The sequence below is a fragment of the Eurytemora carolleeae genome, unplaced genomic scaffold, assembly GCF_000591075.1.
Source record: "Eurytemora carolleeae unplaced genomic scaffold, Eaff_2.0 scaffold101, whole genome shotgun sequence".
Classification (NCBI taxonomy): domain Eukaryota; kingdom Metazoa; phylum Arthropoda; class Copepoda; order Calanoida; family Temoridae; genus Eurytemora; species Eurytemora carolleeae.
In genome coordinates, this window is record NW_019396023.1 from 340,897 (window position 1) to 356,541 (window position 15,645).

A 15,645-nucleotide genomic window follows, 5' to 3' on the forward strand; every position below is an offset into this window, starting at 1 on the left:
TCTTGAAATGTGAGATATCTAAGAAGTATATTGTTAAATAAATAGATATCAATCTTGAAATGTGAGATATCTAAGATGTATATTGTTAAATAAATAGATATCAATCTTGAAATGTGAGATATCTAAGATGTATATAATAATATACTTCCTGTTGATTGATACAGACTTCAAGCCTGAATATCTAAGCATAGACGCGCATTAATATTCATACAACGATCACACACGCGCTAGAAAACAAGACAAAGCGCTCAAAGCGCGAGAGATACATAAAAGGGCATTGAGCAGCACACACACACACCCCCCTCCGCAGACAAATAGTGTTTGCTACAAGTAAACCAGAGAACTAAACTTATGAATGGGGTTTAACGCATCACTCACAATCATACAACTGCAGACAAACAGTGATTTAGTACATGAAAATCAAAGAGTAAACCTTATGGATTGGGGGTTTAACACGCTATATCGAGGAAAGTTGTATGTCCATTACTGACACCAATGAGGTTAAATCGTAAATAATCGGTCTAAGCGCTGAAGTCACTGGTTTACGATCAAAAAAATTTCACCCCCAGGAAAATGTCGTCCTTAGTTATTTACAATTTTCCAATTCAAAGTTTTATATTTTTTCTCCAACCTGTAGAAATGGGTTGGAAAAAAGAACCTAGTTTAACAAGGCTCCTCCTCTTGTTTCATGCAAATTATAGGTTTCCCGTCCTTGCTGCACGGAGATAGGACGAGGCATTTTTTTATCAAGTTCCTTTCAACTCATTTTTCATCTTTCCGGCTTAGTTGCATCAGTTGTTATAATAAAATATTGCATTGGATGATGCAGACCCAGTTTAGAAATTGGTTATCTCTCTGGTTTTAGATGAGCTAAATCATGCAAGGATGGATTTGAACCTTGAAAACTCATGATAATTATACCTACAGTCCTACACTCCCTAAACATTGGAATATTTTTCCATTAAACATGTTGAGGAAACATCGTTCCTAGGTTTAATATTCCTTTCTGAAAAATCATCGTTTATAAGGATTCATTGTATATGGGTGGTCATTGATTATTTGAATGAGATTAATTTATGGATTCATGGATTTGTGAATTCATCGATTTTTTCCTTTTTATTTAATTTTATTGTTACATTGATTCATTGATTCAGGAATTCTTGGATTAATGGATCTAATAGTCAAAGCTTGGATTATTAAAGGTTTACAGGTTGCAAAGATATTCAGATTATAAAATTAGAGTTCGAGGCAAGTTTTCAGTTCCTGTATATTTAGTATTCTGGTCTCTATCCACCTCTGTTGTCCCTCTTATATTTATAGTTTGCTCATGTCCGTCTTTTCTTAAACTTGTTTATTCTACAAACTTAATACCTCACATCTTAATACAATAATATCAAGGATATTTACAAATATTTCGAGTGTTTTCTTTTCTCCTTCTTCAATACAAACTTAAAACCAAGTTTACCATTTTTGTTCAAAATTATGAGACGGAAACAGAAAACAGCAATACTTTGGAAAACTGAGTTTCGAATTTAAGTTGCTAACCTTACAGAAAAATAAATTTTTTACTCTGATTTAGTTAGATAGTAAACCAAGTATTTTTTATAACAGATACAATTCTTGACCGAGATATCTATAAATTCAAAACCCAATGTCTCAAAGTATAAGATACATAGTAAATTGTAGGGCCGTAGCCGGTAGAGGTATAATTTTACTAATTGAACTTTTTAGCATCTGTCGTCCCTTGCTTACCGAGCAGGGGTCATTCTGAAATAACAGCAATATATTATCAATGAGATTATTCCAACAAAATTGTTAAAAAATACAATAATAAATGTTCTCAAATGTTAAAAAATTTATATTAGTAAAAAGTTAATCTTGGGTTTGCGTCGCACACAATTTATGGGAACTTGAGGGTCAATTCAAGTTTGTTCAATTTATGGGAACTTGAGGGTCAATTCAAGTTTGTTCAATTTTGGAAACTTGAGGGTCAATTCAAGTTTGTTCAATTTATGGGAACTTGAGGGTCAATTCAAGTTTTTCCAATGTATGGGAACTTGAGGGTCAAATTAAGTTTTTCAATTTATGGGAACTTGAGGGTCAATTCAAGTTTGTTTAAAGGTTTATTTGTAAATTGTAAGAAAACATTCTTAAAGGGATTTTGCTTTTCATTTAAAAAATGGCGTGTCCGATTCGCAACGGTACCCTTTAAACTCTACCTTCTTTGTAACTATTAACTAAAAAGGAAGATACTACTTTATTGAAATTAAACCACCACCATTGAAAGTTATCAATTTTCTAAAAGATAAAAATAAATACCTCATTTATCCTTGATCTATTAAAGGTTTAAAAGTTACTGTTGTGAATCGGATATGACATTGTTAAGTGGTAGGTAACTTGAATTTAAGTCTAAACACTCCACAGTCTCGTCAAATGACATTGTTAAGTGGAAGGTAACTTGAATTTAAGTCTATACACGCCACAGTCTCTTCAAATGACATTGTTAAGTGGAAGGTAACTTGAATTTAAATCTATACACGCCACAGTCTCGTCAAATGACATTGTTAAGTGGAAGGTAACTTGATTTTAAGTCTATACACGCCACAGTCTCTTCAAATGACATTGTTAAGTGGAATGTAACTTGAATTTAAGTCTATACACGCCATAGTCTCTTCAAACGACATTGTAAAAGTGGAAGGTAACTTGAATTTAAGTCTAAACACTCCACAGTCTCGTCAAATGACATTGTTAAGTGGAAGGTAACTTGAATTTAAGTCTAAACACGTCACAGTCTCTTCAAATGGCATTTAGAGTGATTAAACAAATTGATGTAAATTCGATAAAAAATAGATCTTGTAAACTAAATCGTAAGGAAAGTTTGAAGGTTTCAACAGCACCCAAAAAGTTAGTCCCATATAATTCATACCCAAAGAAACCATGATTTAAAAAGCTTACAATCCTTTTAAATATTTAATGAATGAATGTTTACTAACAAGATGCATGTTAGAACTGATTAAAGATTGGTATTTAAAATTTCCTCTGATTGCCTCATTGTCTCAGAAAACTATTCAGTTTCTAAATTCTCGGCATTTTTAGCTGCCCTTTAAACTGCCTGGATCGTAGTTTAAGCGGCTCTTTGCAATTTTAAATGTTTTTCTAACTCGCATTAAAGACCTACAACAGTTAACTTTTCTCGTTGCTTTTCATACAATATATTCAGAAAAGTAGGCTTTTAAACTATTATTGAACACCTACACCGAATAAATTGCATACATGCTCTTTTAAGAAATATTCAATATCTATACAATAAAGCTCTGCGCTTATATTACTTGTTCTCTTCAGTTGGCCAACCGGCTGGCCTTGACTTGGGCAACGCCGAGTACTCCTGGTACTAATACATACGATATAATATATTATATATATATATAACAGATATTCGATATACGCACTCATAGATCAACAGTTTACTTTAGACTTTAAACTTGATCGCACACATATATGTCTGAAATTAATAAATAGATAAAACGGTAACAAAATATCTGAATTACATAAAAATTACATTAATGCTAAACAAATTATAATATTGAAAGATTATTTATTTTGGATCAAATAAATAGCTTTTTATATGTATGTGCAATAACCTACTGTCAACTTATTCTTGTTTACAAGCTTGTTTTTGTTTCAGTGATGACGTGAGAGAGATGGGGTTCACAGTGGTCATAGATATGCGTGGTAACTCAAGCTGGACAACAGTTAAACCAATACTCAAGGTAAACCTCAAGTACAAATTAAGGAAAATATCCCCCCCACGTCTTCCCTTGGTGAACCAAAGCTCAATAGTTTAAGAAATGTTTCATATCTGTATAAATCTACACGAGTTACTAGATATCTATATTGTATTTTATTTCTAGGTGTTACAGGACAATTACTCAACAAGTATACACACAGCACTCATTATAAAACCTGACACATTCTGGCAGAAACAACGAACCAACCTGGGCAGCCAGAAATACAAGTTTGAGGTAAATATTACAGTTTTAAGCGCATTTATTTACATTTTATGATGTCGGGGTCTAGAAACAAAGAAAATTTCCCAAGTTTAAAGAGACTGTTTGCCTGATTCACTTCGAAACCAACCTCTGCTTGAGCAAACAACGTTGTTTTACTATTTGTAAAAGTGAAAATTTTGATATCTTCTTCGTTGTCCCTGCTTCTTAAATCTGCAAGTAGCTTTTTAAGGAAACTTATTAGTTTTCAGATAGAAATTTAAGAATTGCTTCATCAAATAGGGTTTAAAGTTGTGCATGGGTATGTCACTTTAAAAAATGGAGGGTCAATTATGAATCTGTCGATAGTCTCTTAGTAGTCATTCATCAACATTTAGCTCTTAAGAACCCCCCCCCCTTTCCGCTAAGTATTTGTTTTGAAGAACACAACGTTTCCACATTTTGAAACTGTTAAAATCTGAATTTACAATATTCATGATACTTTTGATATTTATGGATTTTATGTCTTGTTTTTAGAATTTTCACATGGGTGTGTAAACCTCTCAACTGATAATAAATGCTTTTAGGACCTTAGTTAACGTCATTTTACAGTCAACATCCAACTCAGATTTGACGGGAATTATTTCAACATGAAGCATAGTGGGGGGGNGGACTCTCAACGCAGTTTAAAGTGGTTACACTAAAACAGGGATACACATTTTTTCCTACCTTAAAAATTAAATTAACCTGTATATTTTTACAGAGACAAATTTCTCGAATTCTTTCCTATTTTGCTGATTGAAGGCTTCAGAGGAATTGTTATGCCAGAATTTATCTTTAAATAAAGGATTACTGAAAATTTCTTTGTCAAAACCTGCAATTTCTTTTGTTTTTGGCATTTAAAATTTCTACTTGAAAAAAAATGTTAACAAATTGAACCCTAGTTCATAGTTTGTGACCTGACCCAAACCATTTGTTGAAGAGAAAATTGAAAAATTGAAATGCAAAAGTTTTTGTATAATTAGTAGACAGTATGCTTAACATGCAGAACAGGCTGAGAATATGATAATTAAAGTTATTTTCCTGTTCTATCACCTCTAATCATAAACATGGAAGGTCGAGAGATATATTTACTAATACAATTATACCAAGAGAAACATTATATTTAGCTTTTAAACAATTTGCTTATACTGTGTTGAAATTCATTCAGCGTTAAACTGTTATTACTCCATGTTTGCCCGTTTACTCCGTGTACTTCCTGCAATGCATGTTCTACTTGTAATCCAAGTACTTCCTGTACTTCATGTACTTCCTGCAATTCATGTTCAATTATTACTTCGTTCAATTCCTGTAATTCTTGCAATACATGTACTCCATGCACTCCATGTACTCAATGTACTTCATGTACTTCATGTTCATGTACTTCATGTACTTCTTTTTCATGTACTTCATGTACTTCTTTTACTTCCTGAACTACAAGTAGTGCTTGTAATCCGAGCACTACTTGTACAAGCACTACTTGTACTATATTCAATCCTTGTACTGCTTGTAATTAAAGCACTACTTGTACTCCGTGTATTGCTTGTACTGCTTGTAACCCAAGCGCTACTTGTACTCCATGTATTGCTTGTACTGCTTGTAATTCAAGCACTACTTATACTCCATGTATTGCTTGTACTGCTTGTAACCCAATCGCTATTTGAACTCCATGTATTGCTTCTACTGCTTGTAATCCAAGCACTACTTGTACTCCATGTATTGCTTGTACTTCTTGTAATCCAAGCACTACATGTACTCCAAGTATTGCTTGTATTGCTTGCAATCCAAGCACTACTTGTACTCCATGTATTGCTTGTACTTCTTGTAACCCAAGCGCTACTTGTACTCCATGTATTGCTTGTATTGCTTGCAATCCAAGCACTACTTGTACTCCATGTATTGCTTGTACTTCTTGTAACCCAAGCGCTACTTGTACTCCATGTATTGAATGTACTGCTTGTAACCCAAGCGCTACTTGTACTATTATTGTACTGCTTGTGTATGTATATATACTTCCATATCTCTTAAGTACTCAATTTTAATCATGTACCCAGTACTCAATTTTAATCATGTACCCTCACGGTTTTAAAATCTTGTATTTTGTTGTATGAAGTAAGCATAATAAAACGTATAGAAATCATCTTCATATTTGGTGTTCAACTTAATGCTCGCCTTTAAACCAAACATCAAATTAAATCTTTGTTAAGGATTTTAAACTTTTTAGAAAACATATTTTAAGAGCAGAGGGATTATTAATAAAGGGCAATTGCAAAATGTTTAAATACAAAATATCATATTTGCTAAATTATGTTCTTATTCTTATCCCAACATATTCATATGTTCTTCATCTTTCGTCTCAAGATTTTAAAGTCTCAACTCAAAATATAACTTTTTTATTAAGGTAAAGAAGAGTGTACAATTGTAAAAGATACATTTGCAAGAAAAATATACAATCAAATGTACCGATAAACAAAATGTTAAATCAGGAAAATACATTAGTTCTTTTGGGTAAAAACGTTGTTCTTCTTTTAAGATAAAATAAAAACAAATTTGTAAGCGAATTTTTATCGTCTTATTCGACATCATCCCCATTAGTATTTTTACGTACTTCACTTAATTTGTTTATTATTTTAGACGCATTTGATTGGTCTTGAATCCTTACATAAGCAAGTTGACCCGAGCCAGCTAACTGTTGACCTCGAGGGAACACTCAGCTATGATCACACTATCTGGATTGAAATGAGATGTGTAAGTAATTTGTTTTTTATCTGGAAGGTGCACACCATTTTCTGAAGNATGATTATTTTTTTTTTAAAACTTCGGCTGAACAAAAATAATGAAGATTCAAATTTATTTTGTCATTTCTTTTTTTTTGAATTGTTGATAAATTTTTATGAAATTTTGGAAAATTATAGTAGAAACATTTTCCTCCAAAAAATGGTTTCGTGCTTTTTTCAAAAATATTTTTAAGTTTTGATCCGAAGGAAGCCATAGTTTTTAACATGTTGTGCAAAACATCGCAAAATCCCGATTCATATATTTTTGACTCACCCTGTATTTTTATTAAATTTGATATTAATAAATGTTGTCCCCCCAGCTTGAACCGGTGGTATAAAGAATATTATGAGATTATTTAATGGCTGAAAATATTAAACCAAATATATTTGCATTTTATTCAGCAATTAAACCCGTAAGTATCTCTCCTAGTCTGGGTCGTAAAATGTTCAAAATTAACTTTCAGAAAATAGTTTAGTAAAAATATGTTCTTTTTGGTAAAACTCTGAAAATTATTTAAATATTTCTTTGTTTGATCATTTGATGTAATGTTCACTTAGCATTAAATAATGCAAGTTTTTTATTTCTAATGTCTGAGATTTGGTAACGTTGTCTAGGCTTGATATCAATTTCCTCTTTCTTTGTTTCTCAGAATGGATAGAAGGGAGAGAGAGGGGGGGGGGCTNTAGCCGGGGGGGCATTGCTTGTAAAATGTCTTTTTAACATATTACCCAGAAACAAAATAATTTCTCTTGCATTCATTTCAGTTTACAGTTGTGTAATTTAGTAACAAATATTCTAGACAGTAGTAGGTTTAAACTTCAGGCATAATTAAACTTTAAAGCCTGGATGCATGTGGTCAAACTACTTCATTTTACTCACTTTAAGGAGTTTTATCACGAAAATGTAATTTTATCGCCATCAGCCTCGTGTTCTATGCAGTTCGGACTCAAAAATAACTAAATTTCGTTCCGCTGCAGAATTGTTCGGAATTCCATCAGATTTTTGCATTCATATTTGCATGAATAAATTTATTCTGCGGGATATTTTCTACGCTGGAATTTCTGCTAATCATCAAGAAATTTGTTCCACCAAATATTTTATTAAGATGAATCCACTCTATGCAAATTCTAGACATAAAACTTTTTTAGTATTGAACTTTATTCATGTCTTCTGTGCAAATTGTACATTACTTATTTCTTAATAATTCTCATTATATCTTACGATTACAATGTTAAGATGCATTCAAAGATAGAAATGCCCGATTTACAATGGTACCCATAAAAGCTATGTCTGATCAAGTATGCATTAGATATCAATGTTTATGATTTTGTAAACTGATTTTTTTCAATTGTCAACTCGTTCAGTTTAAATATTTAGATTTAGGAAACACAATACTTCTTAACGCTTGGTTAGTTTACTGTTTAAAGAACAAGTTCTGACCCCCCCCCTCCCCATCTTTACTGTCTAACAGTTAGAATAAAAGATGAATTTTAGTATTTGTCTCTCTCAAATTATGCAGAACTTTTTGCACAAGTTTTGCGGAGTTTCAGCAAACTCTAAAACCCAAGCATCAGTTTTGCCAAATATCCCCGGGATAAGCCGAGCTGAAGGGGGCCGTCAGAGACAGTAAACCTTAATCATGCTTTTGGGTTTAATTGGGCCTTAAGAATTGTAGGTTTTACAATTGCGAGAAAAAAATGATTCAATGATTAAGATTCAAAATTCACTCTGAAAATAATATTTTTTTAAAAAACAAATACCGTATCTAGATGAAACTGTAAAATTATTTTTCCTACTGTTAGTACTTGATATATACCTACCCTGCCTATAACTCGGGATTGGTAATGTAAAATTATTGGGCCTACTGTTAGTACTTAATAATTACCTAGCCTGCCTATAACTCGGGATTGGTAACGTAAAATTATTTTTCCTACTGTTAGTACTTGATAAATACCTACCCTGCCTATAGCTCGGGATTGATAATGTAAAATTATTTTTCCTACTGTTAGTACTTGATAAATACCTACCCTGCCTATAACTCGGGATTGGTAATGTAAAATTATTTTTCCTACTGTTAGTACTTAATAAATACCTACCTTACCTATAACTCGGGATTGGTAATGACTCATAAAGATAGTTGAGATAGGCTTGTGAGTTTTACAGGTCTAGGGAGATATAAAAAAATCTGAAGAAAAGTGGAGATAGTTAATTATATATAGTGCTGAAATTATTAAATGTCTATAGGAACAATAATATATAAAATATGATATGGTTTTCATTTTTCTTGCTGGTTGTTCTATCCTATATTTAGTGCAACAATTATGTGCTTACCTTGAACAGTATTATCGTTATTTAGGCCTTTTCAGCTTTAAACCCCCCTCCCCTCTTCACATATACTTCATAAATTTAAACTAGGTTATGTTTAAAACAACATAAAACTTACAATATTTAATTTTATGATCATAATTTTCATTATTATCAGTTCAGGAGATTGGTCGGGTTCAAGTATTTTTCGTGCGAAAACCAAAAACCAATGTTTTCATTATTTTATTGCTTTAAGCTCTTTTTTCATTTTCAAGTTAATTTAGAACTTATTTACCCCCTTGGTGGAGGGGGAAGGAATATGGAAGTCAAAATGGTTTATGGTTCAGAGGTCAAAATTTATTTTAAATCTGTGAAGCAGTATGCAAATCAAAAGACAAAGCTTAAGTACAAATAAGTAATTGGATTAATCAGAATTGGTTTGTTAAACTATATAAACTATAGCAATGAACCAAATGAGTGAAAGACTCATTTTATGATGAGAGGTGATGGNTTTCATGGAGAGGTCATTATTTGGATAACTACAATGGAAACCTTGAAACCCGTGGAATAGGAAGAATTCATTTTATTGTTTTGGTTTAACCTCATCCAAGAATTGTATATATTTTATGCTCTGTAAGATAATGAATCAGGATATTTTTTATGCGAAGGGGAAGGAGGGGAGAGGGGGGGGCTGCACTTAATTGAGGGTCAAACTGTCGGCCATGATGTTTTTTTCCTGTTCGAGCTAAACTAAAAGATTTTTATTTCTCTTAAGTTTATGAGGTTTGGTGATTTTTCTGCTGACTATGTAAATATTGAATTCTAAACTTTGATAATTTATTTTAAATAAATTTTACAATACTTTTAAATTTCAATATGATATCAGATGGAAACATTTTGAGACTTCTATATTTCTTGTTTTCATTCTTTCTTCTTGATCTTCCATTCCTTGTCCATCCTTCAATCATACTTTGGCTAATAAATATTGAATTCTAATTTTCCGAAACAAGATTAAAATTATGTTAGATGCGGGATGCTACAGAGTAAAAAGGAAATTTGATATTTGACTCATGTATGTAGGTAATGGGGTAATGTTTACCCATTTAGAGGAAAGGGGGGGGGGGTGTTTGTAGAGGGAAATTAGAAAAGGAACCTGTACACGCACTGTGCAAATCTACCTAGCCTGCTGTAACAAATATCTTAGTAAACAATAGGAACAGGATTTAGACTTCAATACATTCGAAAGGGGGGGGTATGAATGTTATTCGATTCAGCCGTTTATTTATACACTTTCTTTGCGGGATTTTCACTTAAAAAAAAAATTTTGAATAAATATATTTATTCCAGGGGTTGGAAGATTTTGTTTGGCAAAGTAGTGAGCTGTTGGATCGGATGGAGGATATGAGGGAGGATCTCAACCACAACGACTTCGCTGACGACGTGAACGGCGCCAAGAAGTCGATGGATCTCCACAACGAATCCAAGAAGAAGATCCACAAGGTCCCTGTCGAGAATATTGATGGTATGGGACAGCGCTTGCTTCAAAGGTAACATATTCTCACGTTGAAGATAATTCTTGAATTTTAATTTTTAATATTTTATATTCTCACGTTGAAGATAATTCTTGAATTTTAATATTTTGAAAATCGAGATAAAACCTTAAAATTCCTTTTATATTAAATGATAACATTCTGAATTTATGTAAATTGACGTATTTAATGTGAACAATATAGTTAATTTTTAAAACTTTCGACTTTACGCTAAATATCCTTTTTTTTACAGAACTCTAGCATCTATCTATCTACCACAAATTTGAACAATATTTTTGGCAATTATTAAATTACATCATTAATGTTATTTTTTATCATATTTTTTAACATTTGAAACAATGCTTGATAATTACGTAAATGTTTTAAGTCTCTATTTTTTAAATTTACTTTTACGATTCTTTACAAATATTATAATGTATGTATGAAGTGCGTAGGGGGGGAGGGGCTGATTACTCTTCCTATTAATGTAATTTATATGTTGTTGTGGGTTATAATTAAATTATTGTGCATTATACACGCACAAAACCAATTTAGTTATCTACTCTGATTAAATGTTTTCTGCTAATCAAATTGTTTTCCTTAAAATCTTTCTCTTCGCTTTGGTATCTTCTATTTTTAATGGTTTAAAATGTGCAAATTGTAGAATCTTGATTTTTCCATATATAGAGACATCCATTTGTGTTGGGTGTACCCACTATCCATCCATCTGTTGAATTCTAGGATACCAGGGGTGTTACACAGTACTATTTATCAAAATAACGAAAAGTAATATAAGTCGAATTTACAAAAGTATTTGAATTTTGTTTATAAACAAACTACTATTGTTAGTCCCCAGCTAAATAAATCTAATCGTTATATTTTCACATTAGCATGTTTTAACTTTATCTAATCTTGAGTCTAATCTGGAAACTTAAATGCCCGGTGTAGAGTATATACGGGGTCACCAATTGAGTTCACCCAACTTTCAATTTCTATTAATATTATTGCCATAATTATGTGATTATTCCAATTATTTCAATATTTTTAGTACTTTAGCGTTCTCATTATTCTATTACTTTCGTCATTTTCACTATTACACTTGTATATGGGAAATCTGTGCCAAAAGAGTAGGACTATGATTTTACAAAGGAATTAGTTTCTTAACCTTAACTCAATTTCTAATTTTAAAATTGTTCTAGACCTTTAATATTTCAAACTTCAAATATTGTGCTAGATCAAATATCTAAGGTTTACACCATCAGGTTGCTAAAATATATGGATGCGGTGAGTTATCTGTTTCTTTGAAATATCCTGAAATGTCTTGTGTTTAGGCTTTCAACGTGTGAGGGAGGAAACAGTTATGATAGTGGATACTGTGGTAGAGATAGTACTGCTAGTAATATGACCCTTAACCCTGATCTTCAAGTAGCAATACCACAGGTATACATAAACATAAAAATAAACATACGCTAGGCTTTCAGGGGGATTAGTGCCCATTTTTTATTTTAACTTTTGATTGTTGCTCTATCTGCGGCATTTTATCTTCTTAAATTATAAAAAATAACAAAAAAATTCGAAAATTTAATTTTTTTCGTGGATTTTGAAAAATTAAATTTGTTAAGGCAAATTTTTTAAAATTTTTACCATTCATAAAACTTTCCTTTGATCATGTGAGGTCCCACAAAAAAATTGGACCCAATCGGTTCAGCCATTTTGACGTTTTTGGGATATAACAGACAGACAGACATGCACACTGCACAGTAGGTTGACGCACGAAGAAGGGAAAGTCATAAAATCAATATGTGCAAAGGTTCTCTGGGCCATGTCAACCCTAAGCATTGAAATGTAAAAACATTTTTAGCTCTAACTTGATGAACTTAGGTGGAAGTAGTTTCAGGGAAAAATCTCGATAGGAGGACACTGTGACACTTCATTTTGACAGGCTGCATTTGGTTCTAAAAATTGAGATAAAAGGCTGAAATTTTGCAAGCACCCTCTCATTGTGGCCATGCAAAATCTTGATTTTTGAAAGAGGTCAATGACCTCCGATCCCAAATTTTCTTTCAGATCCGTGTAGAGGGCTACAATGGTGGCTGCTTGCAAAATTTCAGCCTTTTATCTCAATTTCTAGAACCAAATGCAGCCTCTACAAAATGTAGTGTCACAAAGTGTTGATTTGTCCCCCTATCCTTAACAAAAACGACTTCCACCTGATGCAGTGTTCCGATAAACTTCAAATTTTCACAAAATGCTCATATTGGGCCACATCACCCATAGAAACGATGCACCCAAATTTTTTTAACCCCCTTCGTGTGTCACCCTACTGCACAGTAAATTATACAATGGGGTTAACCTTTCATGGAGAGGTCATTATTTGGATAACTACAATGGAAACCTTGAAACCCGTGGAATAGGAAGATAACTTTAAATACTCCATAAACATTAAACCCATGGAATAGGAAGATAACTTTAAATACTCCATAAACATTAAACCCGTGGAATAGGAGGATAACTTTAAATACTCCATAAACATTAAACCCGTGGAATAGGAGGATAACTTTAAATACTCTATTAACATTAAACCCGTGGAATAGGAATATAACTTTAAATACTCCATAAACATTATTCCCGTGGAATAGGAATATAACTTTAAATACTCCATAAACATTAAACGCAGCACTTATGCAGTGTACAGTGTACACAGGCCTACTTCACTTAATATGTTGATTTTAAAGCTTCTGATAAAACTTTTTACTTTATAACGACATGAAATACGGTTATGGTTAAAACTGTAGTTAAACTTCAATAAAAGAAAAGTTTGAAATACTTAAATGATCATTTAATTTTTATTTAGAATTTTAGTTGTTATAATAACTGTAATTTAGATAATGCAGCTGTTAGATCAAGTGCACAGCGGACAGCAGCAACTGTTACAGCTGTGGAAGGTGAAGAGGAACAAGCTAGATCACTGTCTACAGCTCAGGATGTTTGAGCAGGATTGCGAGAAGGTTTGGATTTCATAAAGTTGTTTACAGGGAGACCCATAAAGCTCTAGAATAGAAAGACGACTGTTAGACTTTAGTTTTGCATTTCGCTGTGATTACAGACCTTTTTTGCTTAATTAATAATTTATATGATTCTTAAGCTACTGGTACAGTACTTTCTTTATAATAACATCAAATAAACATAAGATTGAAGTTGTCTACTTATTCCAGAGTTTTATCGATCTAATTAGATTTTAAGCTAAAGAACTGAAAATTCGTCAAAAGCTTTAATTTTTGAATTTTGTAACCTTTGTAATCTTGCGGTGTAGACCTTTGATAATTCAAATTATGACATTTGTTACTTCCAATTGTTAAAGTTTTATTATTAATCCCATCCTGACATATTTTCTACCTTTTCTATCTATGTCCGATCTACTTCGTTCTTGCATTTTTCATATTATCTAGAATATTCTTTCTTCTCTTATTTCTCCCCTTATCAATGTATCCTCCCCTACCTACCTTCTTTGTTCCTCCCTACCAGTCCGCCCTCTCTAGCTAGTTAGCTCGTTATGAAATTCCTAGATAAAAGTTCGCCGACAAACTTGACATTTTCTCAAATTTCTTCAAAGTTTAAACAAAGATTCTTAGAATTAGACATTCTGATTTCAAATCATTCATTCGGAAACTCAAGAAATGTATAATTCGACCCCTCTCTTCCTTCCCATCAAACTATATTTACAACTAGGTGTTCATTACATTAAATTCATGAATTATGATCTTTTGTCATCCTTTGTTAAGTTTGCTTAATACCAATAAAATCTTTTTGTTGTTTTCATACCTTTAATGTTGTTTCAAAATATCTTTAATAAAACTGTCAGTATGCGCTTAGTTCATTTTTAAATTCTAGATGTTTGATTGGATATTCTCTAACCGTGACGTTTTCCTTGGTAACTATGTGGAGATAGGACGGAACTATCAGGATGCTAAAACAATACAGGAGGAACACAATCAATTCACCGCGGCATCCAATGTAAGTATGCGCTTTGCGCGCCATTTTTAGCTAAGATGGGGGTCTAAACTCCAAAACCTTCCCAACCCTTCTCAATGAAAGAAGATCTTGTTCACGCTTTTTAAAATTTTTCAAATATAAGAATTTAATTTTATGTTTTAGATGTAGCAAAATTCTGGAACAAATTTGTTTATCAAAATTGTATACTTAAAACTTATATTGAAGCAAAAGATGGAAAAAGTTTCAGAAAGTTTTCAATCGTTATTCTTTATCGTTATGCTTAAGTTAGAACCTCAGCTTCCTTCATCCGGTTCAACATTATTTTGCAAATTCAGATCCAAATTGAGCAAAACTTATCTCTGCCTTAGGTAAAACCTAATTATGCGAAGTAAAAATAATTGTAAGATAATTTTCTATAACAATATTCCTTTTAAATTTTACGATAAAACGGGATCCGAACCTACAGAAAATTTCAATTTTTGTTTTGTAATCTTATTCTCTCTACCTTTATCGTGACAAGCTCCCTTTCTTTCTATCAAGGGATTAAATTAAAATTCTTTTAAGGACTACTTTGAGGAATTAGATTATAGTTGTCGGTTGTAAAATCCATCTTATTTCTTTACAATTGTATATTAAATCTTTTCTATTCAAACTATTCTCTTCTTTTCTAGATTACATTTTTCCTTTTAATAATCCAAGAGTAATCCTTTATAATTTCCTTCCTCCCCCAACTCTTTGGTTGAAATTTCAAAATACAAAATCTGTTTTCTGAAAGGGACTGCAAACGTAACTTTTATTGATTGGCATGTCCAATTCACAGCGTTCTCCTTAAAACATTTATCTGATCAAAGATGGTTAAGATATCCATGTCTCAATTTTTCAATAAATTTTTTAAAATATTTGCGTTTTCTGCTGAAGAAACAATGGAGAAAGATGTCACAATCACGTGTAAACCTTTTTAAAAACTATTCAAAGGCTAAGACCACTCTGGCGTTCAACCCCCCCCCCCCCCCCCC

The 15,645-nt window shown here is 32.2% G+C and overlaps 1 protein-coding gene across 7 annotated transcripts in view; it reads left to right on the forward strand.

The window, feature by feature from the left end:
• The window catches only part of LOC111702650 (triple functional domain protein), a gene marked incomplete at its 3' end in the record, with an annotated part of 222,423 nt that overhangs the window by 108,487 nt on the left and 98,291 nt on the right, over positions 1-15,645 (forward strand). For all 7 annotated transcript variants that reach the window (XM_023474874.1, XM_023474442.1, XM_023474643.1 and 4 more), the window contains 7 exon segments: positions 3,686-3,770; positions 3,912-4,022; positions 6,660-6,773; positions 10,455-10,654; positions 11,968-12,076; positions 13,522-13,644; positions 14,528-14,650. In XM_023474874.1, the coding sequence (XP_023330642.1) occupies positions 3,686-3,770; positions 3,912-4,022; positions 6,660-6,773; positions 10,455-10,654; positions 11,968-12,076; positions 13,522-13,644; positions 14,528-14,650 (865 nt within the window).